The sequence below is a fragment of the Sebastes umbrosus genome, chromosome 6, assembly GCF_015220745.1.
Source record: "Sebastes umbrosus isolate fSebUmb1 chromosome 6, fSebUmb1.pri, whole genome shotgun sequence".
In the NCBI taxonomy this organism is placed as follows: domain Eukaryota; kingdom Metazoa; phylum Chordata; class Actinopteri; order Perciformes; family Sebastidae; genus Sebastes; species Sebastes umbrosus.
The window spans coordinates 30,884,238-30,910,669 of NC_051274.1; the positions used below are offsets into that span (position 1 = coordinate 30,884,238).

Genomic DNA, 26,432 nt, shown 5'->3' on the forward strand with positions numbered 1-26,432 from the left:
AATGTCACGAGGCCGGAGTGCATTCACAACTCGGGTCATTTGTCAACGACGAGTGCCAGCCGTTCCTGGTGCATCTTAACCTCCCCCCCCCCCCCAAAGGGTCATCTCACTTAAGAACTGAACATAATGTCCTCTCCTCAGGGGACCACACTTTATTGGCCTTATTGAATTATGTGGCATAATCTGACCTCCGCGGAGCCAACTGTTACTTTCGCAGAACTGTGCTCATGATTTTCATTAAGTGAGTTCAAATAACAAAGCTGCTTTTATCTCTGTTCTTTGTCAGAGATGAATGAGTCTGGTGGTCTTTATATAAATATGTATTCAGTACGACTGTGTTGTTCTTCCTGCAGACTCCGGCCGGGACCTGGTCATCACAGACCCAGTGGTCAGGAGTCGAGAACTCTTCATCTCTGACTACGTGGACACTTATCACGCTGCTGCTCTCAGGTAAACAAACACTAACACACACATATATCTACATGCACACAGATACACACACACACACAAAGACTAGGGGGGGCTTTATACTCTTAGCAGCGGTAGAAAATAGAAGCACTCACATGTCCAGCCCTAAATATCCAATAACATCACAGCTTCACAGCACCAACCATTACACCACTATGCTGTTATCTGTGGTGTTTTGAGTTAACAGTTAACAATCTCAGTTCTGTGGTCATTAAAATGCCTTATTTAACTGAAGTTTTATATTTGTTACCATATGAAAAACTCTGTCACTTTTTGTGGCACCTTCTGCTGTGACTTAGGTTTGGAAATTTGTTTCGGTTAAAGTAATCCATATGAGTATAAGTCTATTTCAGAAAAATTATATTTTACTGTCACCAGTTTTGTGCTTTCCTACCAACAATTCATCCTGTAAGCAAATACTGTTCTTACATACTCAAACAGACTAATGACAAACACCGTCTGTGTTTTAATAGATAGACCACCACAGAGTGCTGCAGGGATGACGTATTTTTGTAGGCCAAGCAGGAAGTTAGCATCGCCTGGTTTCCTCCACTAAAAGCCAGTGGGATTGTTCCATTAGATTTTAGATTGTAGCAGAAAATAAGCTCTGTGGCAAACAAACGTTTATGATACTTACACACTTTGTTAAGCAAGATAATCTTCACAAATGAACACCACTTTTATGATGTTTGAAGTGCAAATGCAATCGCCAGAAGTAAAAAGCTAACGTTAGGCTATAAACAAACCACACCACAGTCGCATGACTTGACATCGCCACCACTAAGATAAGGCGGACTATTGTACAGCGTGATGACGTTTAGCAGTCTCATTTAGCCACTTTTTAGCAACCGCCTTTTTTAAGACACGTAAAAGCTTCAAAATTCCCAAGTGGAATATTTACTGATGTGTTTTATATTGTAGAACAAACCGTTAAAATCTCTTCAGCTTGTGTTAACCACAGACTTTATTTCAGGAATATGATTTCAGGATGGGGTGGCTGTGGCTCAGAGTGTAGAGCAGGTCTTCCACCAATCGGAAGGTCGGTGGTTCGATCCCCGGCTGCTCCAGTCACATGTCGATGTGTCCTTTAGCAAAACACTTAACCCCAAATTGCTCATCAGGCATAGCCATCGGTGTGTGAATGAATATTTAGACTAGATCGTAGTGTAAAGTGCTCTGAGTGGTCGGAAGACTAGAAAAGCGCTATTTAAGTGCAAGTCTATTTACCATAACTAAAAACGCATTGACTTGCTGCTGTGATCTGGATTCAGGAGACAGAAGAATGACCTCTTTACTACAATGTCTCTGTATTTTTCTGAACAGTGGCAACATAATAGAAATCGTTCTACAATACTGCCGTCAGCTGTCCATGAACAAACTTTAAAAGAGCAATTGTTCTGTTATTTTAATATGATATACTGTACATGCTGTAGCGCTGTGAGCAGGTGTTGCAGAATTAGTCCAGATGTGTAAAGATGCATAGTCATAAATACCTCAAGCTGTCTTACATTAAAGCACTGATTGAAATGGCCGTGCACACACACACACACACACACACACACACACACACACACCTGTCAGCCTCTGGAGTAAAACTGATGGCTCTCACTCTCTCTGTGCTTGATGTCAGACAGGAATACAGGCGTAATCATTTTCTTGTTCTGTGTTCAGTCTGTGTTCCTTCATCCATTTCTGTCTGACCGCCGCTCCCACCTCTCGCACTTCCCCTTTTTCTTTAACCAAAACCATCTGTGAGCCGCACCACGGCGGCGGCCAGTCAAAGCCGTGTCTCCCAGAAACCGCTGATTTCAGGGCAAATTAGCTGCAACTTCTCCTCCACACAGCACCCCTTTGATTCGACTCATTTTCCAGGCTTTAGATAAACGGGAGGGAATTCCAGCGGGATGCTGTAATGCCGCAGCTCTCGGAAGACGGCCCTCCTTAGCGCCCTTTAATCTTTTCAGAGGGGGAGGAAGATACTGTTTCTCTGCGAGGCAGCCTGTGATATCTGTTATTTAGATAGAGCCAGACACCAGGGTGCTGGAAACAGGAAATGGTATCAAGATGTGGTCAGAGCCTCGGTCCTCCCGGCTCGTTGGGGGGTAATCGTATCGCTGAGGGAGTGGAGGGGGGGGGCGCACAGGTTGAATTCCCGTCCAGATCTGTGCAGCGTCTGTCTCCCTCGCCTACAGCTGCAGCAGGCGAAGCAGGACCGACATGTTCAGCTGGTGTTTATGGGTTCAGTAGCCCGACATCTCGCCGCAGAGTCAGCAGGCAGTGACAGCCGCGACATACCTGCCGCTGTACGTGTCACCTCCGATAGACGGAACACCCCCAGAGCTCCTAATTAGGGCCACGTCTGCTCCTGCTAGGGCATCACTTTGTCATGTCGCTGTTTTTTGTCTAATAAAGCCTGTCTTCTCTCTCTCACAGGGGGAAATGCAACATTTCCCATTTCTCCGACATTTTTGCTGCCAGGGAGTTCAAAGCCCGCATCGACTCCTTTTTCTATATCCTCGGATATAACCCAGAGACCAGGTGAGGAGCTTGATACAGTCCCCTTTCTTCATCCTCCCACAGGACACAAACGCTGCGTCAACTCTCACAAAATTATATTTAAAATAGGCCGCCGAACAACATTCATTTCCTTCATTAATCAATTTTTTTTGTCTATAAAATAGTGAACAATGGCCATCACAATTTCTTAAGCCCAAAATGAGAAGAAGATTAACAATCCAAAACCCCCAAAATATTCAGTTTACTATCACAGAAGACAATCATCAGAATCATATATACTTTATTGATCCCGGGGTGGAATTGGGACAATACCGTTGCTCTTATATAAAAGCATAAAGAAATATAAGTATAAAAGAAATGAAGGAGTATATAACATGTAAATTATGTACATAATGTCACAATATATGTAGAGAAATATAAATAACTAAGAAACATTTTAAATATGTGCATCAAAACACACACAATATTTAACCACAGTGTAAATAAGTAAATACAAAATAAAAAATGCTGAGAAGTGGGATATATTAAGTGTCTTAAACAACGAAAAGCAGCTCATAATTGAACGGCTATAACTAAGTAATATTTAACATTATTTATTTTTTTAATACTATTATCATTGTTTGTTTTTTTTGTTCATTTTGAAACAACAGAACAAACATTCACAAACGTCCCCAATAACAACATTCTCGGTACAAAGAAACTTAACAAACATAATATTGATATAAAATAAGCCATTATAGATACAGGGAAAACATACATATACAAAAATATTAAAATAAAATATACACAAGTAAAAAATTATAAAAAAAAAAGAATAGAATAAATAATATATATATATGTATATATACATATACATATACATACACACATATACAGTATATACACATACACAAATATATATATATATATATTATCAATTAAAAATCAGTGTACAAATATTTAACATTATTATCTGAATAAGTCAATACTTATTTATATATAATATATACGGTCAAATCATAACATAAGTTATCTCATGACCCTTACCATATAGAGCAGGTCTAGACCGTACTCTATCATTTACAATAATGACTCAAAACGATTAATCGATTATCAAAATAGAATAATCAAAGACGATATTAATTTTCTGTCCATTTTACTAATCTGCTAATTGTTTCAACTAGAAATTCAAAGTTTATGGGGAAAGCTCAATTTAATTGCAAACAAAAGTAAAGTCATTAGTTACAGCTGAGCAACATACTGATATAAAATGATACAAGACAACACGGTGGAGTTTTTATTAAGTAATATCACACAAATGACCATATAATTATAATACATCCCTAGTAGGATTAAATAATGTTTGATGATTAAAAATGTCATCAAGTTTATAGTTTATAGTTTATGAGTCAGAATATTTGCTTTTTTTCAGTATCACTCAGCAGTAATAAATAATAATAAATGTATTGTGCATGTTTTAGGACAGGAGAAGTTATTTTTCTCAGTTTCATCACACACGAGCTCTCTGTTTTTTTGGCTTTGGTTACTCAGTGTTTCGATGTCTAATGATGCTTTCTGCTCATTACTCTGTTATCAGTGTTATCAGTGCACTGAGAATGGTCCTGATGTGGGGTAATTATGGAGAATGAGCCGGGGAAACCTCCACGGCTTTATTAATTGTTGGGGTGTTTCTCGATATTTGTCAAATTACACGTCAAGTTTTAACGTTTTTAAGATTTAACATTAAGATTAGAAAGGAAAAATGTACAAAAGGCTCATTGATGGTGTTTTCTGGTATTGTGGATGCTGGCTCACCAAGTTTTGTTATTAGTCGTAACACCTGTGCTTTTTTTCCTGCTATGACGAGTCAAAAAAAAAATATAATATTCTACATTTGTTTCATCATGTCTAGTGGCATCGTTGATTATTGGTAATTTTTGTAAATTAATTATTATTATTATCAATAATAGTATAATGATAGCAATAATAATAATAATTTAGTTTGGGGTTATTAGTGCAATTTAATATGATTGTAGAGTTTTACATTTTAGTTTGATATTTAATGCTCTCCTGAGTATTTTAATGACATTTTCTAATACACTGATAATAACAATATCTCCCCACAGTTGTGATTAGGACTGCTACTAACGATTATCTGTCGATTATTTTCTTGATTAATTGATTAGTTGTTTGGTCTATAAAATGTCAGAAAATGGTGAAAAGTGTTGATTAGTGTTTCCCAAAGCCCAAGATGACGTCCTCAAATGTCTTGTTTTGTCCACAACTCAAAGATATTCAGTTTACTGTCATAGAGGAGGAAAGAAACCAGAAAATATTCACATTTAAGAAGCTGGAATCAGAGAACTTAGACTGTTTTTTTTCCTTAAAAAAATGACTCAAACTGATTAATCAATTATCAAAATAGTTGGAGATTAATTTGATAATTGACAACTAATGGATTAATCGTTGCAGTTCTAGTTGTGATGTTGGTGTTGATGTGCTAAAAATGGACTTTTGATTTAAAATAGACTTTTAATGAGTTGTTTGTGATACCTGCTCAGCTGGCAGCATTGTGAAATTGTTAAATAGCCTTTGTAACTCTGAAGACCGACAGATTGTAGGCTACATGCCAGCAGATATTTAGTTTAAATCAGGGCTGTCAAAGTTAACGCGTTAACGCAAATTCGTTTTAATGCCACTAATTTCTTTAGAGCATTAACGCAGTCAATCTTTCTGAGATTGTAGCTCAGTTTTAAAGCTAGAGTGAACATTAAAGTGAAGAAAACCTAAAAAAAACATTGGTACCAACCATGTCATACTAGCTAAATGGGTTCTATGGGTACCCACGAGTCTCCCCTTCACAGACATGCCCACTTTATGATAATCACATGCAGTTTGGGGCAAGTCATAGTCAAGTCAGCACACTGACACACTGACAGCTGTTGTTGCCTGTTGGGCTGCAGTTTGCCATGTTATGATTTGAACAGATTTTTGCTATGCTAAATGCAGTACCTGTGAGGGTTTCTGGACAATATCTGTCATTGATTTGTGTTGTTAGTTGATATACAATAATATATTAAACATATTTGTCCACTCCCATGTTGATAAGAGTATTAAATACTTGACAAATCTCCCTTTAAGGTACATTTTGAACAGATAAAAAGTGTGATTAATCGTGATTAATCATGCGATTAATTGCAATTAAATATTTTAATCGATTGACAGCCCTAGTATAAACATCAAATTTAATTGAATAGATCAGCCCCATTGTCACGATACCCGATCCAGCTATCTGAGTCAGTATCGGCCCGATATCTGAGCCAGTATCGGTGCATCCCTAATTTATATTCTTTACCTTTGTATCATTTATGTTTGATATAGCTGTCTGTCCACAAATATTCCCAAAAGGAAAAATATGGAATTGTGGGATTTGTGGTTTATTGAACATGATGAGCTGTTTAATTGAGGTGCTCAAGCAAAGTTGGTGATTGTTATTATTATTATTATTATTATCCTCTGGTGGTGCCTTCACGTGTTGCAGTGACGGCTGTCCTTGTTATTGGCACTGAGGGGTTGCCAGTTGGGAACCCCCTCCTTCAGAGCCCTGCTCAGCCTCAGTCTTCCTCCTCCTCCTCCTCCTCCTCCTCTCCTCTCGTTTGGTATTCTGAGCGGGCTGTCTGCAGCCTTGCAATTTCACTCTTGTTTATTATGGCGCAGACATACGAGGAGGGATGAATTCCGTATCCTGCATGCATGCGTGTCTGTCTGCCTCCTCCTCTGTGTGTGTGTGTGTGTGTGTGTGTGTGTGTGTGTGTGTGTGTGTGTGTGTGAGGTCGCAGCACATGCTCAGTAGTGTCTACAGAGGAGCTCGCTGGTTACGTGCAGGCTGAGGTCACAGCACAAGCTCAGTGAACACCTCTCCGGAGCGGATGCGTGCGTCTCCATTTTGAGCACCTAGAAATAGGTGGAGAGGAGAGGGGAGTTCAATCCAACGAGCATTTATTATTATATATATATATATATATATACAAACACACACGCACACAGTGTCGGCAGCAGCAGCCAGCCGCAGGGCTCGATGTCAGAAATGGACGATCTGTTCAGTCCCCGGAGGTAAGCTCTGCTCCATCTTCTCCTGCTTCTTTCTCCTGCAGACGCTGCTGCTGCAAGACTGCTGTCTCGTTTTCAACCAGTCTGCATTTCAGCTGCTTTGCGAGCTTGTCCACGTCGCTGTCATTGTGTTTGTGTGATCGCTGCACATTGTGTGTCAGGAGGAAGGAGGATTGCATGCTGTTGGAGCATGCAAAAGGCATGTCATTTGCAGAGAGCGCATACCGTTACGCATATGCGTAAAAGCCGCTTTTATTATTAACACGTTACCATCAGGAGTGCATGTTAAATGCGTAATGTTTGCGACGCGTCCGCGAGTGTTAGGCTGATAAATGTGCACCCGGAGAGAGCTAACGTTACCGTGGCTCCATTTTGCAGCTCCTGTTTACAACCGGAGCGACATGGATGCATGCATGGAGCAGAGCAGAGCAGAGCAGAGCAGAGCTGCTGCTGCTGTTCTAGTCTGCACACAAAGCTGCACCGGCTCGGATGTGGATGTGGACACGCGTCTCGTCACGAGAGTTAAATACCATCAAGTTGAGTCTGTTTTTGCTTTGCTGCAATTATGTCAGTGTGCCACAGACTCGCGTCGTGATTGGTCGGAATTTATTGAGGGGGGCGGGGTTATCCTTGATTGCATACACACACACACACACACACACACACACACACACACACACACACAGAGAGAGGGTTGACCAGACTGGCATGGTGTTGTTTGGGTTTAATAAGTAAGCCTGTGATTATTTGGCTGTGTGCTGAGTTAGATCTGAATAGTTTATTGTGTTCGGCAGCAGCAGGCTTTGTGCAGCTTAATAGAGGAAAAATAAACATTATTATAAGAAGTTGGTATTATACCTATGAAATATCCATTTCTTATCGACACTAAGAGTCAGAAAATTGTAGCTTCTGAGACTTTTATTTTTCCAGATTTGTCAAGAAATTCAAACTATGAACATTGGTAATTGTTTTGGACATATATTAGTATTAATAACATATAGAGCTGCAACAATTAATCGATAAGTTGTCAGCTGTTAAATTAATCGCCAACCATAGGCGCAGTTTGAACTTTAAGGTTGGGGGTTCCCCAAAAAAAATCTTGAGGGACTGTAATGTTTACAACGCAGAGAGATCTAATGTATTGGGAAGCGTATAGCTGACATATTACACCCTCCAAACAGAATGTGACGCGAGCGAGCGTCAGTGACAAAATTAGTTTGATTGGATTGTTTTCTATTGGAATGAATTAACTGGCCACGAGCGACGAAGTGCTGCACATCGTGCCGTTGTGAGCTGAACTTTTATCGGACGTTTCTATTTATTCCTGTCGCTCACTTTGAAAGCGCCGCAAAGGACGAGGAACGGCTGCTTCCTGTAGTTGAAATGAGGAGTTAACTGATACGATACCTCCTCGTTTCACTTCAAACATCTTAATAAGGAGGCAGCTGACTGGAGGGAGATCACATGAAAGTTTACTGAAGCTACTGTTGGCTGTATTGTATGTCATCTTCAGTAAATATTGCAATATAAAAACCTGTGTTTTTTGATAGCAAGTACTACTCACCCATCTTTTCAGTGGCTACGTCTCCAGTCTGATCTGAAGCTCACAGCTGATCGGTACGTGATTTGTATAGATGACGTTAAAGAATATTTAACTGTGTGTGGACGGAGAGAGTCCGATGTTATTCAGCTATAACTAAATAAAAATACCACAAATCTATCTTCTTATCTTATTGGTTTCTTATTCTTTCGATAAGAAAACACAGTAAGGTCGATATTATTCATCATTACAATAAATGATTAGTTCTGTGTTATTATAAAAAGTATAGATGCATTTCTCTGAGGTTCAATGAACCAACGCAAACTGCACCTGTGGTATTATAACTATGATGTTTGCCATTTTTATCTACATTAAGAGTCAGAAGATTAAAGCTTCTGAGGCATTTATTTTTCCAGATTTGTCCGCAAGAAATTAAAACTATATACATGGGTCATTTTTTTGGGACATATATTAGTATTACTAACATATAGAGCTGCAACGATTAATGTATTAGTTGTACTACTATTAAATTAATCGCCAACTATCAAATTAATCGGTTTGCGTCATTTTTTAAGCTTCTTAAATGTGAATATTTTCTGGTTTCTTTCCTCCTCTATGACAGTAAACTGAATATCTTTGAGTTGTGGACAAAACAAGACATTTGAGGACGTCATCTTGGGCTTTGGGAAACACTGATCAACGCTTTTCACCATTCTCTGACATTTTATAACCAAACAACTAATCGATTAATCAAAAAAATAGTCGACAGGTTAAACGACATTGAAAATAATCGTTAGTTGCAGCCCTAATGTTGGCAAATAAGTAACAAGGACCGGCAGTATAGAAATGGAAACTAGACTACAAACTAGGCTTGAGGTAATTTAGATAGGATACTCGTATCATATGAAACTATAAAAAACTTAATGAATCCATTGGTACCAACCATGTCATACTGGAAGGAGGAGGATGAAGGAGGTTAAATAACTCTCCAAACTTGCGCTACATTTTAACAAGGAAAAACTGTCATGGCCATTTTCAAAGGGGTCCCTTGACCTTTGACCTCAAAATATGTGAATGAAAATGGGTTCTATGTGTACCCACATGTCCCCCCTTTACAGACATGCCCACTCTGAGATGATAACATATACTAACATAGCCTTAATGTTTATCGCATGCTCGTCGGCGCTTTGCTTGTTCTGTTCAAGTATACCTGCAGTCTATCTTTATGGAAACTCCAGAGAGCTTCCTGCTGCGATACATCTGTATTCTGCCTCCTCTCTGAGGACCGGTGCCGCATTCCACCTGGATGTCTGCGTTCAGGATTTTGCCTGAGTAAAACATAAACGCCGTTCTTATTCTGGTGCGCCGGTCCTCCTCATTTGTCATCCTTACAGCCTGCTGCCAGACGGACCTGGCCCACTGCACATTGTCAGGAACACGTTTGTAGAACTTTTTTCTCAGCAGGAACACAAACCAGATTCACTTTCAGTTAGTAGACTAGTACATGCAGACATACATCTGTTTTAACCATTCAGCATTGTAGATATAAAGTATATCTGTATGTTCTATGACATTTTGTTTGTTCATAAAAAAAAATCAGAAATTTTGAGAATAAGTTAATAATACTACGAGAAAAAAGTCGTAATTTAATGAGAATAAAGTCATACTATTTTGAGATTCAAAAAAAAGTCGTCCTCTTCCACAAAAGAGGCAGCCATCAGGTCCATGTGGCTCTTTCTTCGGAATAAACGCAGTGTCTTGCACAATCTTTTCAAGGTCCTGATACTGATGATAATGTGGTGCTGATGTGAGAAAAGATGAAGTATTTGGTTATTTGTGAAACATAAACTAAAGTATAACTTCACAAGATGCTCCACGTTCCTCATTTTCACACAGACGATACGCTACTTTATTTCCCCTCTAAAATAACACGTAAATTACTACTTTATAATATTATGACTTTATTCTCAAAATACTACGATTTTTTTCTCGAAATCGAAAAGATTTTTATTTATTTTTTTACTGAATGAGGCCCTAATACTCCGTCGTAATTTCATGCTTCGTTCATCTAAAATAAATCCAAAGAAATAGTTAGTTATTAGCTAGTTCTACGTAGGGCTGGGTAATATGATGATGCTTACCGTCAAAACAATATAAAAATGTCTATCGTATATATTTTCCTCTATAATTTCACTTAAAACTTTCATGTTCACTTTGCACTCAAGTTCTTAAAATGAGAAAATACTAATTTATTTAATTCACTCAGGAGTATACAGAAATAGGTTTTACCATGTGGTTATTTCATATTGATACATGCTATATCGAGATATATGCATCGTGAAAGAGGAGTTTTGCCACATCGCCCAGCCCTACATTCAGCATTGTAGATATAAAGTATATCTTTGTATAAGTATATGCTGAAACATTCTGTTTGTTCGTAAAAAGCAGGATTTGCATTTCTTTGTTTCAAGCTTCGTTCATCTCAAATAAATCCAAAGAAATAGTTAGTTTATTAGCTAGCTCTCTGCTCCTCACTAGTAATAACTATTCCAACACAATCAACACAGTTCAAAGTACGGTTCAAGACTTTATAAAAAACATTTAAAGAGGACCTATTATGCACATTTTCAGGTGCATACTTGTATTTTGGGTTCCTACTAGAACATGTTTACGTGCTTTAATGTTCAAAAAACGCTTTCTTTTTCTCATACCGGCTGTGCTGCAGCACCTCTTTTCACCCTCTGTCTGAAACGCTCTGTTTGAGCTCCTTTATGCAAATGTGTTACTTGGTGACATCACCACGTTACAGAAGAAAAGGTGGGACTTCAAGCGAGGCGTTTCAGGCAGTTCAGGTGTTTCTCTTTGGTGTGGGCTTTGTATCTTTGCAGACCTTTTACAACACAAAAGACTATCTAACACACACCAAATCTAACGACCATATTTTATCTCTATCAGCCCTGTTCATCGCCGCGGGTTCTCGCAGTCTGCCAAATCTTGATTGCTTTACATTTAGTTCGCCTTATCTGCCGTGAATGTTTGTAATAAAATGAAATGCTTCATCTCGACATGTTCTGGAGCAGCGGAGCGGCGTCCTGGCAGGCCCGGGGTCATTTACTGCAGCTGAAATCCACTTTTTTTGGCCCGTGCCGATACAGTCTGTGCCAGTGCCTCTGTCAGCCATAGTTCATATAGCAGTATGGATTACCCCTCTAATCGCTCTCTCCCCGTCTGAGAGGAGGCGGAGGTCCGTTTAAGACGGGGGAGTCGGGTCAAATATGCACCCGTCGTAGTGTTTTGTGTGCTGGAGGACCGTAAAGAGACCAGAGGGCCGTGGCCTCTCCGGTTTCCGCCAGGTCTCTCCGTTGATGGAGTGCGAGCTTCTCTGGGTGCAAATCACGCTGACAGATTCTGGGCCGCCCCGCGCTCGGCTGTATGAAAATTGGCGCTGTTACCTAGGCAACGGAGGGGAAAGGCTTTTCAAAAGGAACATCTTGTCATTTTCTTTAATCCACTGCAGCTGGAGATTCAGAACACTATTATTAAATTGCAGTTGCTATGGCTACCAACATTTGTACCAGCAGCCGTTTTCAGAGGCGCTCGCCCTGCATATCCAGAGCCAGCTTCCCCCACCACCATCACCACCTCCACCTCCACCCCCCTCTTCCTCCTCCACCACCTCCTCCTCCTCCTTTTAGGGGATTCTGTTTTATTGCTGCATCCACAATATCAGACCTGTAAATGTGCTCTGCTCAGCTCGCTGTGCCGGAGCAGTCAACCAGGAATATTCTCCTGAAACCTTTTATTTGCATTTCAGAATAAAACACTATGTACTTCTCTCACAATAGAACAAATACAGCCCTCTTCCCCTTACTGTTTGATATCATCCACGTCATGAATTGTTAGTTTTCTGACATTTTCTCTCTCAGTTATGACACCCAGTTGTGCAGTTGTCGTTTAGCTGATTCAACGGGCCGACAGATTTCCTCAGTTTGCTTTGAAATGTTGCCAAGTAAATATTTAGTTTCAATCTGCTCTCTTTGTCTCTTCTCAGGCGACTAAACAGCACACAGGGGGAAATCCGAGTGGGACCCAGTCACCAAGTAAGTCATTATGCAGCACACATCAACCAGCTGTTGACTTGAGACATTTCTCCACTGTTGCTGAAAGTTTATTTTTTCCACGTTTGAAACAGCATTCAGCCACTTTGTTACAAAAATCGTCCTGGATGTGTGGATTTCATTATGCACTTCTCATACATCATAGATGCCATTTAGTCACTTCCTCCCACTGTACAAAAGTGAAGCCAAAACGGGAGCTGCCATCTTGAGATTTTTACGTCATTTGGATGCCAGAGTCTGCGCAGTAGGGATCGGTCTGAGCCAATCACGAGCCGAGCACAGCTGCACCTTGCTAGCGTGAGCCACCTAGCTGCTACATTAGCACCACGGTAGCTGTTTGGCTAGAAAGACACAACAACTGACCATAATATGGAAAGTTAAAGTTACATCTCCTCTCGTAGCCTCCGGCTAGCATCAAATAACTAATTAAAACCAAACTTATCAAAAAAATTAACGCTTGAACATACAGTACATCAGCATGATAATAACTATTTAAAATAACAGAAACCATCTTTGGGAACAAAATATTTGACGTGTACTTTGACTTTTTAGTTCCCATCCGCTAACATGGAGTTGGCCGGATTCATGACCTATACTGCAGCCAGCCACCAGGGGGCGATCCAGATGTTTTGGCTTCACTTTGGGGGAGCTGTCATGTCATCTATCTTTATATACGGTCCTATTTTTAAGATGTAGTAGCATAAAACCGTCTTGCCGTTCAGTTTTACCACAATATCTCCCACAAAATATCTGAAGCTGCTGATAACAACGAGCTAGTTTGGTTTTTGCTGCAATGCTTGTGTTCTTTGTTTAAAATGCAGTACATCTAAAACTTTAAAATTTAAATGTTGAAACAAAACTACAACAGCAATTTTATCAGGTGGTGATGCCAGAGGAGAAAATGACACCTTCCCTAGTGAACCCTGGTGGAATCAAGATCCTTCAAATTCCTTTAAAAATGTGCAATTTACGTGGAAGTTTGCAGCTTTGTGTAATAACTGTGTATACAAACTTGAGTTTAGATGTATCAGTTCCCACCGAATTTAGCTCTGTCATTATAAAAAACATAAAATGATCTGAGTACTGCAGTTCTGTGTTGTGTTAAGATATCGAATCGTTGTGGCTGTAACTCGTCCCCCGCTGTCCCCACCCCGCCGCTGAGCGAAGAGTTGATGACAGGCGGCTGAAAGCTGATATTTTGTTCAAGCTTGCTGGCTTGCTATTTGCAGTGTGACACCATCTGTCTCTCTCTCCTTCTCCCTGGACCTAATTAGGCCAAGCTCCCCGAGCTGCAGCCTTTCCCCTCTCCCGGTGGCCAGGCCGTGACCGAGAACGAGGAGCTGGTCTGGATGCCCGGGGTCAATGACTGTGATCTTCTCATGTACCTCAGAGCCGCAAGGTGAGCCCAGACAAAGGCAGGAGGTCAGACCTGGCACAGCTGCAAGGTCTGATCTACTAGTTCACTGAGGTTAAAGATAGTTCTTTCAAAAATATCTAACCTCAAACTGTCCCGGCCCTCCCTGTATTGATCGGAGCATAAATTCAGTACTTTCAAATATCAATATATCAAAGAGAACATCTACAGGACAGCAGCGGCCTCCACTCTCCACCATTAATCTGCTTCTGTACCCAACATCAGAGACTACATTTACACACACAAAATATTCCGGTTTATGCCCTTATTTTGAAAAAGACAATATTCCTACTAAGCTGTTTACATGGATAACTTCCTCTTTACATGCAGTGTAAGTTTCCCCCCCGTGCAAACACAGCCTCCCTCTTTTTCATTCCTTCAACCACCTTCTTGAAAAGGTCAGCGTTGTGATATTTGCGCATATCCAAAAACCTGTTGATATCCAAGTCTTTCATAATGTTTAAAAGTAGGTGTGTTTCTCCTTCCGACCAGAAATGTGGGCTTTTCTTTTGGGCGTGCATCTCTGCAAAAAACTTAAATTAAACGCGCTGAATACACATATCCAAAGAATGCTCCTAAAACACAAATAATATTGGTCTTAATATATAATGTCTTAATTGTAAAATGCTCCATTCAGAATAAGGCCTAATTCAGAATATTGCTGTTTACATGACCTTCTGAATAACAGTGGAATATGAGTGTGAATGTAAACATAGTCGGTGTCCCCTGAGATGTTGTTGCAGTGAACGTGATGCGTGTTAACAGGTTTCTGTGTTGTGTTGTAGTCTGAGGGGACTCGGTGTAATTTATCACAATCTGTCACCGTGACAAACAGTGTTGTAGAAATTCCTTCAAAGTTTATATTTAGCCGTCATATTTGTTTTCAGTCTTTACACAGACCCACACTGTGTCGCCTTTGTGTGCTGTTGAAAAGTTGAAAGTAGTTTTTCTTGCTGGAACAAAAAGGGATATCAAATGTGCGTTTTAAGGACAACAAAACAGTGTCGTAAATGTGGTTATTAATACTTTATATGCCTCATCATAAGTTTATGAGAAACACAATTTACCACAGTCTACGGCTGCCCCTTCTAAAGATTTCTTTATTCGATTAGTATTTTTTTTATGCTTTTTTTCATGCTGAATGACTTATTACCATGAAACTTATGAGCACATCTCTGGTAAACACAAGAGGCTTTTGTGGGATTCTTTGTGGAGAAACTCATCGAAATTCGGTAAATTTCATTGCGATAATACGGTAATATGTAGAATACAAACTTAGAGAGACCAAAGAAGCCAAAATATTCTAAATATATTACATATATATGTGTGTGCATTAGCAGTTTTTTATTACATGACACATTACATACATTTTGGTTCAAACGTTTACCCGCCAGTGTGGTGGATAGCCTTCTAAGATGTACTCGCCAAACAGAAAATGTACACGCATTTGGCGCCTGGCGGGTGTTAATTTAGAACCCCGCCTACATGGACATTAAAATCAGTTTATGGATATAGAATCAGCTCTGTAAGCAGGTGTCTGTGGCCGTTTTAATGCTGATTTCATGTGTGTTGTGTCCACAGGAGCATGGCTGCGTTTGCAGGGATGTGCGACGGAGGCTCAACAGAAGACGGGTGTTTAGCCGCCTCTCGAGATGACACTACATTAAACGCACTTAACACTGTAAGTAGCCACGATGCAACACGTCTAACGCTAGAAACTACGACGGAGTATTAGGGACACATTGAGGGAAAAAATAAATAAATCTGAGATTTCGAGAATAAAGTCATAATATTACAAGAAAAAAAAAAGTTGTAATATTATGAGAATAAAGTCATAATATCATAAAGTAGTAATCTTGCGTTATTTTAGAGGGTAAATAGAGCAACGTGATTTTTTTTCGTGTATAGTTATGACTTTATTCTCGTAATATTACGACTTTTTTTCTCATAAAGTTATAACTTTATTCTCGTAATATTACGACTTTATTCTTGAAATCTTAGATTTTCTTTCCCCCTCAGTGGGGCCCTAATATTCCGTCGTAAGAAACCAAGTGCACATGATATTAAAAACAGTAAAATGTTACGTTTGAATTGTTATTTTATCTGCGATGCAGCCCTGCAGCGATGGGCAATGATAAAGCCCCTGAGCCAGTAGAGCAGCCCCCTGCAGTAAACCCAGCCTGCCTCAGAGGCTTACAATACATTAGGCGTAATGAGAGATTTGTCTGTCATACTGACAATGAATACGGAGGAATCAAGCACAAGAAAGAGATTAGAATCATCATAAACAGGGCATTTATATTCCGACTCTATAAACTGGAAAATTAACATAGCGGGGCAGGTCATTGTCTCTCGACCTTCCTCTCCATTTGCAATTCCAATGAGTAATGCCTGTTTATTCTCAGAGGAAGAGCTCCGCCGCTGCCTGTTTCACCCAATTGAATGTGACATGGGCTTTAAAGCTGCACGGCGATTGCCTTTGTCACCAGAGTTGTTTATTTCCAGGCTTGGATCTTTGCACAGCGTTTCCTCCGATGCTCTGAGATCTCCAGTAAAAGGTTTCAGTTTGTAAAACAAGTCGGCTCAATAAAATGTGTCAGTGCAGCTCAACATGTCTCAACATGTCTCAAAGTGTCCCTCGTGTGTCGCTTCTAATGAAGTTGGCTCATTAGTGGGGTTGTAACGGTATCATCATTAGTAGTAGTAACGGTATGTGATTTACACGGTAAGATAACCATCTCAGAAGATATCACAGTTCTGTGGTATCAATATTACACTATTCATTTTATTATTATCAGTAGTAGTAGTAGTAGCAGTAGCTGTATTATTATTATTATTAATACTAGTAGTAGTAGTAGCAGTATTATTATTAGTAGTAGTAGTAGTAACGATATGAGATTTTCACGTTACGATAAACATTTCAGAAGATATCACAGTTTCATGATATACGGTATTACACTATTCATTTTATTAGTAGTGGTAGTAGTAGTAGTAGTAGTAATAATAGTAGTAGTAACAGTACTATCAGTTACAATGAATACAGTTACAGAATTATAATAAACAGAATTATAAACCTGTTAAAAAAAAGCATGCAACTATAACATGTTATACAGTATAACTGTAGCATGTATTTAACTACTAAATGAAACATAACATCAGCTGTGAGCTTTAAAATAATGACGTTGTATGATTATTAATAGTTAACATGTAGTGTAGGTGTTTGACAGCAGCCAGACTGATCCTGTCTGTACCTTTAACTCACACTACCGTAGATCAGCAAATATACACGGTACGATAACCGCCAACTCTCATACCACGGTCTATCTTGATACCTGTATACCGTTACAACCCTACACCTTTAGTAAATGTTAATTTGATTCTATGTGAGAATTATAAGCTGATATTTTTGTTGTGATTGTTCCTCAGCTTCACGAGAGCAGCTACGACGCAGGAAAAGCTCTCCAGCGTCTGGTGAAGAAGCCGGTACCCAAACTGATAGAGAAGTGCTGGTCTGAGGACGAAGTGGTAAGAGAACCGTGACTTTTAATCTGGATTAACAAAGATATTGTGCTTGAAAAAGGAGTATTTAAAGGATACAAGTCGGCATACACAACAAATAGAACCGTGTTCTCTCAGGTAGGGCTGTGCAATTAATCAAATATCAATTACAATTCTGATTTTGGCTTCCAACGATTATGAAAACACGATTAATATCTATACAATCAATGTGTTTATGATTAAATTGTTTACTACGACACAAAGTTCTCTCAAAAACTTATAAATTTTCCTCCCAAATTGCCCCAGATTGATGCATTTAACTTTAAAATGTAGCCGACAACATTTTCTTTCTCAATACATCAGGTTTCCAAAGTCGATGAGTAATCTCAACATCTCAATATTGACCAAAATAATCCATAATCAAGCAGGGTCTTTATTTCTTGTGTGGTTTCCCTGCTCGGTTTGTGTCTTTAGAGGGAGCTGTTGCTGAGAGAGAGTTAAAGCAGGGCTCTTGGCCCGGTCTCACAAGACATCAGTAAAAACACTCGCCAGTTTCCAGCTCCTCCAAGGCCCAAGAGCAGCTGCATCCTGTTTATCACCCACAGAATAAATCTTGAGTGTGGAAGCCTGCAAAGGGGAAAAAGATTGAGGGCTGGTAATGTTAGCCTCCATTTGAATTTAGATGTGAGTTTCCCCCGCAGCTGCTGAAGGGCTGCAGTCAGAAAATGGCAGCAGCCGTTCTCCCTGATCAAATATCGTGAACAGGTAGGAGGGAGGAATGAAAGTGCTGGATAACAACATGCGCTTGATGCTTTATGACACTCCGTGTTTGTACACACGCTCCCTTTTAAAGATACACTACTGACTGAAGCTGCGTGGCTCCACCACTAACATTCCTCTGTGTTAGTCTTTCCTCCTCCTCTGTGAATCATCCCCTTTTTCCACTTTGATATTGTTTGCTAAAGCTGGGAGCTCGGCGTCTTTTGTTGAGCTTTGAATCCGGCCGCTCGGATCCAGTGGAAGTGAACGGTTGTTTGTCTTGTAATTGAACATGATGGGCACATTTAGGTGAAGCCAGAGCTCACGGCAGGACCACGGAGAATCAGGACAGAATAAGTCAGCCGTCCCTTTGTGGACTACGTATGATATATACTTTATTGATGCTGCTCGCTGGTGCCAATCTGTGTGAAGATGATCAGAGCGCGTTGATTGGAGGCTTTATTGCGTCGTTCCACCACAGCAGGTCCACCACAGACCACTTGTCAAAGAAGCTCAGTAGGGGCTCGAAAGTAGACGCTGTTAATAACTCAATTAAGACAATAAAGCGATCATTTCAGTAATTCACTTTTTTAATCAGAATAGAGTGATATTCATTTGCAATTATACACCCTAATTACAAGTATTGGAGCCACATTTAGGGAAAAATCAAATCTGAATTTCGATAATAAAGTCATAATATTATGAAAATAAAATCATAAGTTTAAGAGAAAAAAAGTCGTAATATTATGAGAATAAAGTCATAAGTTAACGAGAAACAAAGTTGAAATATTGTGAGAATAAAGTCAGAAGTTTACGAGAAAAAAGTTGTAATATGAGAATAAAGTCATAAATTTAAGAGAAAAAATCATAGTATTATAAAGTAGTAACGTTATTATCGCGTTAACTTTGACAGCCCTGAAAACGTAAATATATCCATCTAAATTACCTCAAGCCTATTTTGGCATTTCTCTACTGCAACTTCTTGTGACTTATTGGCCAACATTAAGGCTGCAACTAACGATTATTTTCATTGTCGATTAATCTGTTGATTATTTTCTCGATTAACGAATTAGTTGTCCAAGATGACGTCCTCAAATGTCTTGTTTTGTCCACAACTCAAAGATATCTAGTTCACTGTCGTAGAGGAGTAAAGAAACCAGAAAATATTCACATTAAAGAAGCTTGAGTCGGAGAAGTATGACTTTATTCCTTAAAAAAACGATTAATGGATTATCAAAATAGTTGGCGATTAATTTAGTAGTTGACAACTAATTGATTAATCGTTGCATGTCTAGCCAACATACAGCATACACCAATACAGATATATTAGCCTGGACAATTTATTAGTCTAGCTATATACCACAACATAACAAATGTATTCAAATTACATATAAATCATCAAATTCATGTTAAATGAAATGACAGCAGATAGAACTCCTAAGACGTGTAAAACAAAAACCTTTATAACCAACTTGAAATATGGACAAAATAATTTAGTAACATGCTCTGATCATATTATTCCAATAATATTTCACTCAGAGACGATTACGTTGTTTTCTTGCCTTCAGCCCGTTTATTAGTTCTGGGTCGAGGCAGCTCCAGCCACAGCTTCACAGAGGAGTGTCATCATGTTCAGACAGCGTTACGTAACTGGAGTGGAAGAGCTGTCGGGGAGTCCAGTACACCGTGTTAGCCGTGTTCAGGGTGTGTTTAGTGTCTGCGGGGAGGAGGCGGCGGCGGTCAGCGTGCTCCACCTGCCCCACGGTGGTGGAGCAGCAGCAGCTTTGGCCAAGGACGCCGCTCCCAGTGATCCCGTCACCAGTTGTGCCTTTTCAGCGCTGCAGCCTTGAGGGACAGGTGTAAATGTAGCTCCAACCTTGACTCACGAAACCAGCCCTGCTGCTCTTCATTTATTTATCAGTCCCTTTCTCTTCCTCTTCCTCCTCCTCCTCCTCCTCTTCCCTCTCATCCCCTCCAGGACGAGCTTCATTATTCCTGCCTGCTCTTTTTTCACCCCGCCCCTGCATTCCTTTAGAGATGTGAATAAAAGTGACAGCGGGGGCCGCTGAAATGACAGAATCAGCCTGTCTGCAGGGTCACTTGTCACCCTCCCCTCCCCCCCCTCTATAACTTATCTTAGCCCCCCACCCACCACCACCACCCCACCCCTCTCTCCTCCGTCTGCAGCTGCTGCCACATAGCACATAACCTCGTCTCAACTCCCTAACTCTAGACAAACATTTATAATTTCTCACCGCACACCTCCCACAGAAAGATAAGAGCACGATCGTTTGTAAGCCGTTTCATTACGGCAGCAGAGGAAGTGACAGCGCTGCGAAGGGGGGAGTGTTATTCGTTGTTATTGTATTCTCGCAGGCACAGAAAATAACTTTACGTCAGTAAGATGTGCTGCAGTCGATCCCCGAACCATCGCTCACTGTGAGGTTATTAGTGCAACTTTCACAATTTAAAATCCATCACCTTAATGTGATGCACCAATAGAAATAGAATAAGGAGTAGAACGGACATTCAAATCAACAGCAGAGCGGTGGCCATATTTATATGTACCGTTGCCATAGAGACCGCTGTAGTGGGCCGACTTTCGTATAAACTAAACCGACTTACGGCAAGTGGAGTAGTAATGTTACGAAGCACAGAGAGACAACTTAATGCTTCATCCACTCAGCGGAGGAAAGCACATCGCTATCAGCAGATGAGCGATAACTTTGTTCGGCTTGTTTTCTGTAACGAGTGAGGTGTTGAAGCACGGTGGAATTAGCAAGCAAGCTAGCAACGAACGCCGGACTTTCCCACTTGAGACCGCTGTTCGTGTCTCGTAGTCACGTCGTAGTTTTAAATCCAAACCATAATGTTTTTTTACTAACTAAACCTAACCCAGTAGTTTTGTTGCCGAACTAAAGCTGGGCATACACGGTTTTGCCAGACGGTCGGATGAATTTCTGACATGTCAGAAATTTTGGTCGGCCGTCCACAGGCTCTCGCACAGTTGAAGCAGAGCCACGAGCCGATTCCCCGACGTAAGTCCCTTTTTCTACTCTTTTCACAGTAATCAGAGCGGAGCTATCAAGATAACAATGTACAATAGATATACGATAGTAAAACGTAGCTAGCTTACCTCTACCTACTGTCCACGTCTCCAGTGTGACCATATAAATCGTGAGCTTTGGCTTTACATCGCAAACGATCTACTCGTCCAGTAGGAGTAGAAAGTACACAACAACATTTCTAAAATCGTACAGTGTATGCCCAGCTTTAATAGGTTTTTTTTTGTGCTTTTGTTTGTTTTGTTTTAGTTTACAACCTTAATCACGTGTTTAAAACTGTGACCGTAATCCAGGAGAAGATACGTTTCCCTCAAAATGTATTTTGGTTATGTAGTTAAGTTGTATGGGAACGTTATCTTGTGGAAGACTGTCCTCCGGGAGCTGCGTCCGTTCTGTTTCCGTATGTTTACTAATATTTTTTGGACTGTCTTAGACCATAGGAATAACATGTATGAATCTTGAAAATGGGTGTAGTACCCCTTTAAATTATCAGTAAAATCCAAAGTAGGGTCAGTATTACGCCGTCTGTACCTGCAGACTTCATCATCGAATTCTTGCAAACTCAATGTAATGAACTCGTCTCTTCACGTGAAGCTGCCGTCACTCCTGATTGTGAATGCGCGGTGCTAACATCGGCCAACAGGAGGTGCCACGTAAACAATCAGAAGCAGCGGTCGTGCGGCTGATCTACGACCGCTGCGGGGCGGCAGGTCTATTCCTCAGCCAGCTGCACTGTGCCGCGGCTTATCTCCGGCTGTGTCTTCAGCTGATGGATGACTGGAGCAGGCTGACGACAGCACCGAGCTGGGAGGGGAGGGGAGGTGAGGGGGGGGAGAGGAGAGAGTAGCGGCCCCCCAGTGGTTGAACACAAGCCTGCAGACCTGAGACACAACATGCCGCCCCTGCTTCCCCTGCTGCAGGCTGTAGATTATTTTAAAGTTAGATGAAGCAGCTTTGCTTCTCGTCTGGAGAGGGAGCTCTGTCTGCTGCGCCCGAGATTTAGTGTCAGTGGTGTATTTTATCACCCTCGTGGTTCAGTGCCAGCAATGCTTGTTAGGGTTGTTTAGTAACTAAATAGCAGGATGGGTGTGTGCTGGAATTTCCTGTCACCTTTTGTGTCAGTGCAAGCGAAAGGAAGCCGAGGACGCTTTCTTTGCCTGCTGAAAGTTGGCAGAATGTTTCCATGTTTATTTGGTTTTCTGGGTTTTTAAGAAGCATTCTTCATACATTTTTCTAAACATAGCTTTTAGTCTTTATGTTTAGCTTCGGTGTAAAGAGGATGTGGGTAGTCTAGATTCTGTCAGTGCGGTCTCCCCCTCTCTTCTCCAACCATGTTGTGATTTCCTCTCTGCACACCGTGGCCAATCTCATTACTAGCTGATATTTCAGAACAGACTGGAGTGTTTTTCCCCCCTTTTGATTTTTTGGCTCGCTGACTGATTGTCCTCCGGCCCTGTGGGTTTACACACTGCAGGCTGCGAAAGGTCAGCTTTTAACAACAAGTCAAGTATAATGACTCCATATTGAGTGAAAGTGGCTTTGTTTGCCTGTCTTGCGTCAGTGTGTGTGTTTTTTTTTTCACGGCGTGACATTTAGCAGAGTTATGTTCCATGTGTGCGCCTGCGCCCCCGCTCGGTCATCGTGATAGCATCTCCGTGCATGTCTGCTTTATCTTAACCAGTTTTACAACTCCTGACAATCAACTCTCAAAGCAGGAAGTGCGCACACACAACAATGGCCTATTGAGTCATGTTTTTCTCCTCCTCCTCCTCCTCCTCCTTTTTTATATGTCTCCTCTCCGGCCTCACAATAGCGCTCTGTTAGTCTCCGAGGGGGAAAAGCGCCAGCTCTCTGGAACACACTCTGCAGAGAGAAGCCTGTTGTTTCTGCACAGCGGATGGCCATTTGGTAGCGCTTCCACCCTCCTCCTCCTCCTCCTCCCCATCCTCCTCCTCCTCCTCGCTCTCTGGCTCGCTCACTCAGCCCCTCCTCCGCCGCTGTGTCGCCTAGCAACGGAGGGCTGGAGCAATCGGAGCAGGGGCAGAGCGATTCAGGGAGCAGATTGGCGGATGATTTATTAGCTGGGCTGGAGAGCAGTGAGCCCAGGCAGCTGAAATGGAGCCTTAAACTGGAGCCGACGTGCAGAGAGGAGGAGGAGGAGGAGGGGGAGGAGGGGGAGGGAGCCAGCTAGAGAAAGAAAACGAAAGGGAGGGAGGGAGGGAGCACACGGCTCCTCTATGGAGACGGACGGACAGACTGTGTAAATAGTACAGTCGGGGGAACATAATTAAGGTGACATAATTAGGACAGGCACGCAGGCTGCATGGGCAGGTCTGATTATTGACTAGAAATCTCAATCCAAACTCCCTCGGTGGCGAAACCAAACTCAATTTAGTCAGCAGAATCCTCCTCCTGTTTGACTTGTGAGAATACTTCACCTTTAAAGCTGCAGTGGGTAGAAATGGAGCAAATATGATTTTAAAAAATATATATTTTTATAAAACAGTCACTATATCCTGACAGTAGTGCATGACACAGGTAAAAAAAAATCATGAAACAACCAATCAGAGCCGAGCTGGAGCCTTGTCGTCTCTGAGCAGCTGTCAATCACTCACCGATCAAACGGTCAAACTAGGCAGTGCTGATCAAATATGAATCAATAATATGTTACTGTAATGCCTATTTCTCGCTTCAAATGTTTTCAGAAACATCTTGTAGTGTACTGTTTAGCCGTAAAATTAGAAAGTTTGTGACCCGGCAGTCATGTTGAGATCAGTTGAGGAAATACCAAGCACCGCCCAGCAGCCGGAGCACAGCCAATAGGAACGCTCTCTCTCTCTGAAATGACCTGTGATTGGTCAAAGTCTCCCGTCACGGGCTAGATGTTTTTAAAGCCTGAAAACAGAGCCATGCGGAGGTGCAGAACTCTTGTATTACAATATGCTGAAAGGTTATTATGGGATTTTTGCCCAATGATGCCAAAAACCTACTGAAGCTTTAATACTCTTTCTTACTCTCTCCATCCTTCCTCAAAAAAAAAAGTAATTTTCTAGACACTTATATGTGACTTCATGCACCTGCAGCCTTGTGACACTGAGCTGAGTGTAGAAGCACTTTTTCTTCCTACACTTTGGTCCGCCAAACGAATAAATGTAATTGATTTTTTTTGTCACAGCAGGTCCACTACCTCAGGTAAAGACGCAGCCCTCTCACCTCACTGCTGCTAAAGAGACATTAAACACATCATTTTAAACTCATCCTCAGGACTAAACTCTGCTCCAGGATCATTTAAAGCTAATATTTCAAGTGAATATTTACCTAGCTGTTGTCTGTCAAACAAACCCCCTGTACTGTAATGTCAATCCTCCACTGGTCGTACGCAGCTCTGTCGACTGTTTGACTGACAGCCCAAATGGTAATCTGCTCTTAACCCCTCGAGTGGTTGGGTGTCGGATGTTGGATGTTGGATGTTGGATGTTGGGGGGGTTTGAGCGCTTGTGTTGGAGACGGCTCCATCTACTGGCTAATCAACCGCTACACCTTCGCTCTGATTAATGCAAATGAACTGCTGTCTCATGTCACTGATGAGGCTGTTTTTCTGTTCAGCTGTTCAGCTTGAGTTTGATTACTTAGTCTGGTTTAACTTTTATATTTTGCTCCTCACAATTAAACTATTGAGTTTGTTTGGAGATAAATACATTCAGATTATAATCTGTCCTTCTCGTCTGTAATTCCCCCTCTCCCTAAAAGACAGTTGCAGCTGTCTGTGTTACTTCTGTAAAATGTGCCCTTTGTTCCCCACCACAATCTGAGTATGTAAACAATCTGTGGTTACATAACGCACTGTACACATGAACTCCTGACGCTTTGGGAGAGGCTCCACGTCTGGTTTTCCCTCTCGCTTGTCTCCTTCCTACCATGTCCGAGACCTTTCTCCACACAAACTGTGTATCCGCCTGCCTCCCCTTCTCGGGCTGGCAGCTAGTTGTAGTTTTACCTCTCGCCCCCAAAGCTCTGAATGCATTTAAAGGACTGCTGTCGTTTCTTATTTAAGTAGGTAGATTCAGTGTAGTTTTAATAATAACAAACAGGCTGTTCCCTGTGTGTGTGTGCGGGGGTGGAGACATGAAGCCTGCCTGTGCAGAGTTAGAGGATGGAGAAGAGGCTGAAAGGACTCCACTCCGGGTTTTCCAGCCTGCTGCGGACCAGAGGCTCTCTTGCAGAAAGATCACATGTAAAGCCTTCCCCTTTGTAGTGGAAGAGCAGAGAGTGACAAGCTATTTCTTGCTTGTAAAAGAAAAGGAGGAAAAAGAAAAGCAACGTACCGTCGCAGACAGTGTGGATCTGCCCCTTACACCCCCCTTATACCTGTGTCTGGACGCAGAGGTTCGCGCTGCGCTCCCGGAGCACTTTCCCCGCTTCTTGCTGGAGTTGCTTGGTGGAAACGGCTGTCTGAGATCTCTGAGGAACGGCTCGCCTCTGGAACCAGAAAGTAAATGTGTTGGTTGTCTGCTTCGCTGGTTATGAATGTTTCCAGCCTGCGCTCTTTCTACGGCTCACAGTCTGCGGCTCCTTAAAGGAGAAGACATGCAATAAGCTTCTGTGTTTTTATTATGTTGTTTCTGTGCTCGCTGAGCTGAGCTGGTGTTTTCATGTCAGATTAAATCTGCTGTTATGAAGTAGCATTTTCTGTCATCTCTATTCGCTCCTTTAAGGGTGTGTGTGTTTGATTTTAAATTGTGACATGTTTAGTATGCTGTTAAAATGTGCAGACAGAAATAGGAGCTGTGCACACTGAGGCGTTTTCTTGCTCTCAAGTTGGCTTTAAACTTTCCACTTTTCACGTTCAACATTCACTCTCAAGAACATTCTCATATTATATTATATATTTTTTTTAAACTGTATTTTTCTGTCCACATGAAAAGACAAGCTGAACCTCAGCGTCTCTCTCTCCCTGCCTCACT

The 26,432-nt window shown here is 41.3% G+C and overlaps 1 protein-coding gene and 1 long non-coding RNA gene across 8 annotated transcripts in view; one reads left to right on the forward strand and one right to left on the reverse strand.

The window, feature by feature from the left end:
* Nucleotides 1-26,432, forward strand: part of rerea (arginine-glutamic acid dipeptide (RE) repeats a) — a 186,744-nt gene that overhangs the window by 131,127 nt on the left and 29,185 nt on the right. For 5 of the 7 annotated variants that reach the window (XM_037772956.1, XM_037772953.1, XM_037772955.1 and 2 more), the window contains 6 exons: nucleotides 354-450; nucleotides 2,902-3,006; nucleotides 12,666-12,714; nucleotides 14,007-14,131; nucleotides 15,728-15,827; nucleotides 17,573-17,671. In XM_037772956.1, the coding sequence (XP_037628884.1) occupies nucleotides 354-450; nucleotides 2,902-3,006; nucleotides 12,666-12,714; nucleotides 14,007-14,131; nucleotides 15,728-15,827; nucleotides 17,573-17,671 (575 nt within the window). Of the gene's footprint in view, nucleotides 1-353; nucleotides 451-2,901; nucleotides 3,007-6,760; nucleotides 7,078-8,670; nucleotides 8,692-12,665; nucleotides 12,715-14,006; nucleotides 14,132-15,727; nucleotides 15,828-17,572; nucleotides 17,672-26,432 lie in introns of those variants that run through there. The other 2 variants (XM_037772958.1, XM_037772959.1) reach the window with 2 other exon arrangements.
* LOC119489918 overlaps nucleotides 1,600-26,432 on the reverse strand; it is a 29,404-nt gene continuing 4,571 nt past the window's right edge. The window contains exons 2-3 of the long non-coding RNA XR_005207281.1: nucleotides 9,346-9,352; nucleotides 1,600-2,042 (exon numbers count right to left, since the gene is read on the reverse strand). This is a non-coding gene — a long non-coding RNA (uncharacterized LOC119489918). The remainder of the gene's footprint in view (nucleotides 2,043-9,345; nucleotides 9,353-26,432) is intronic.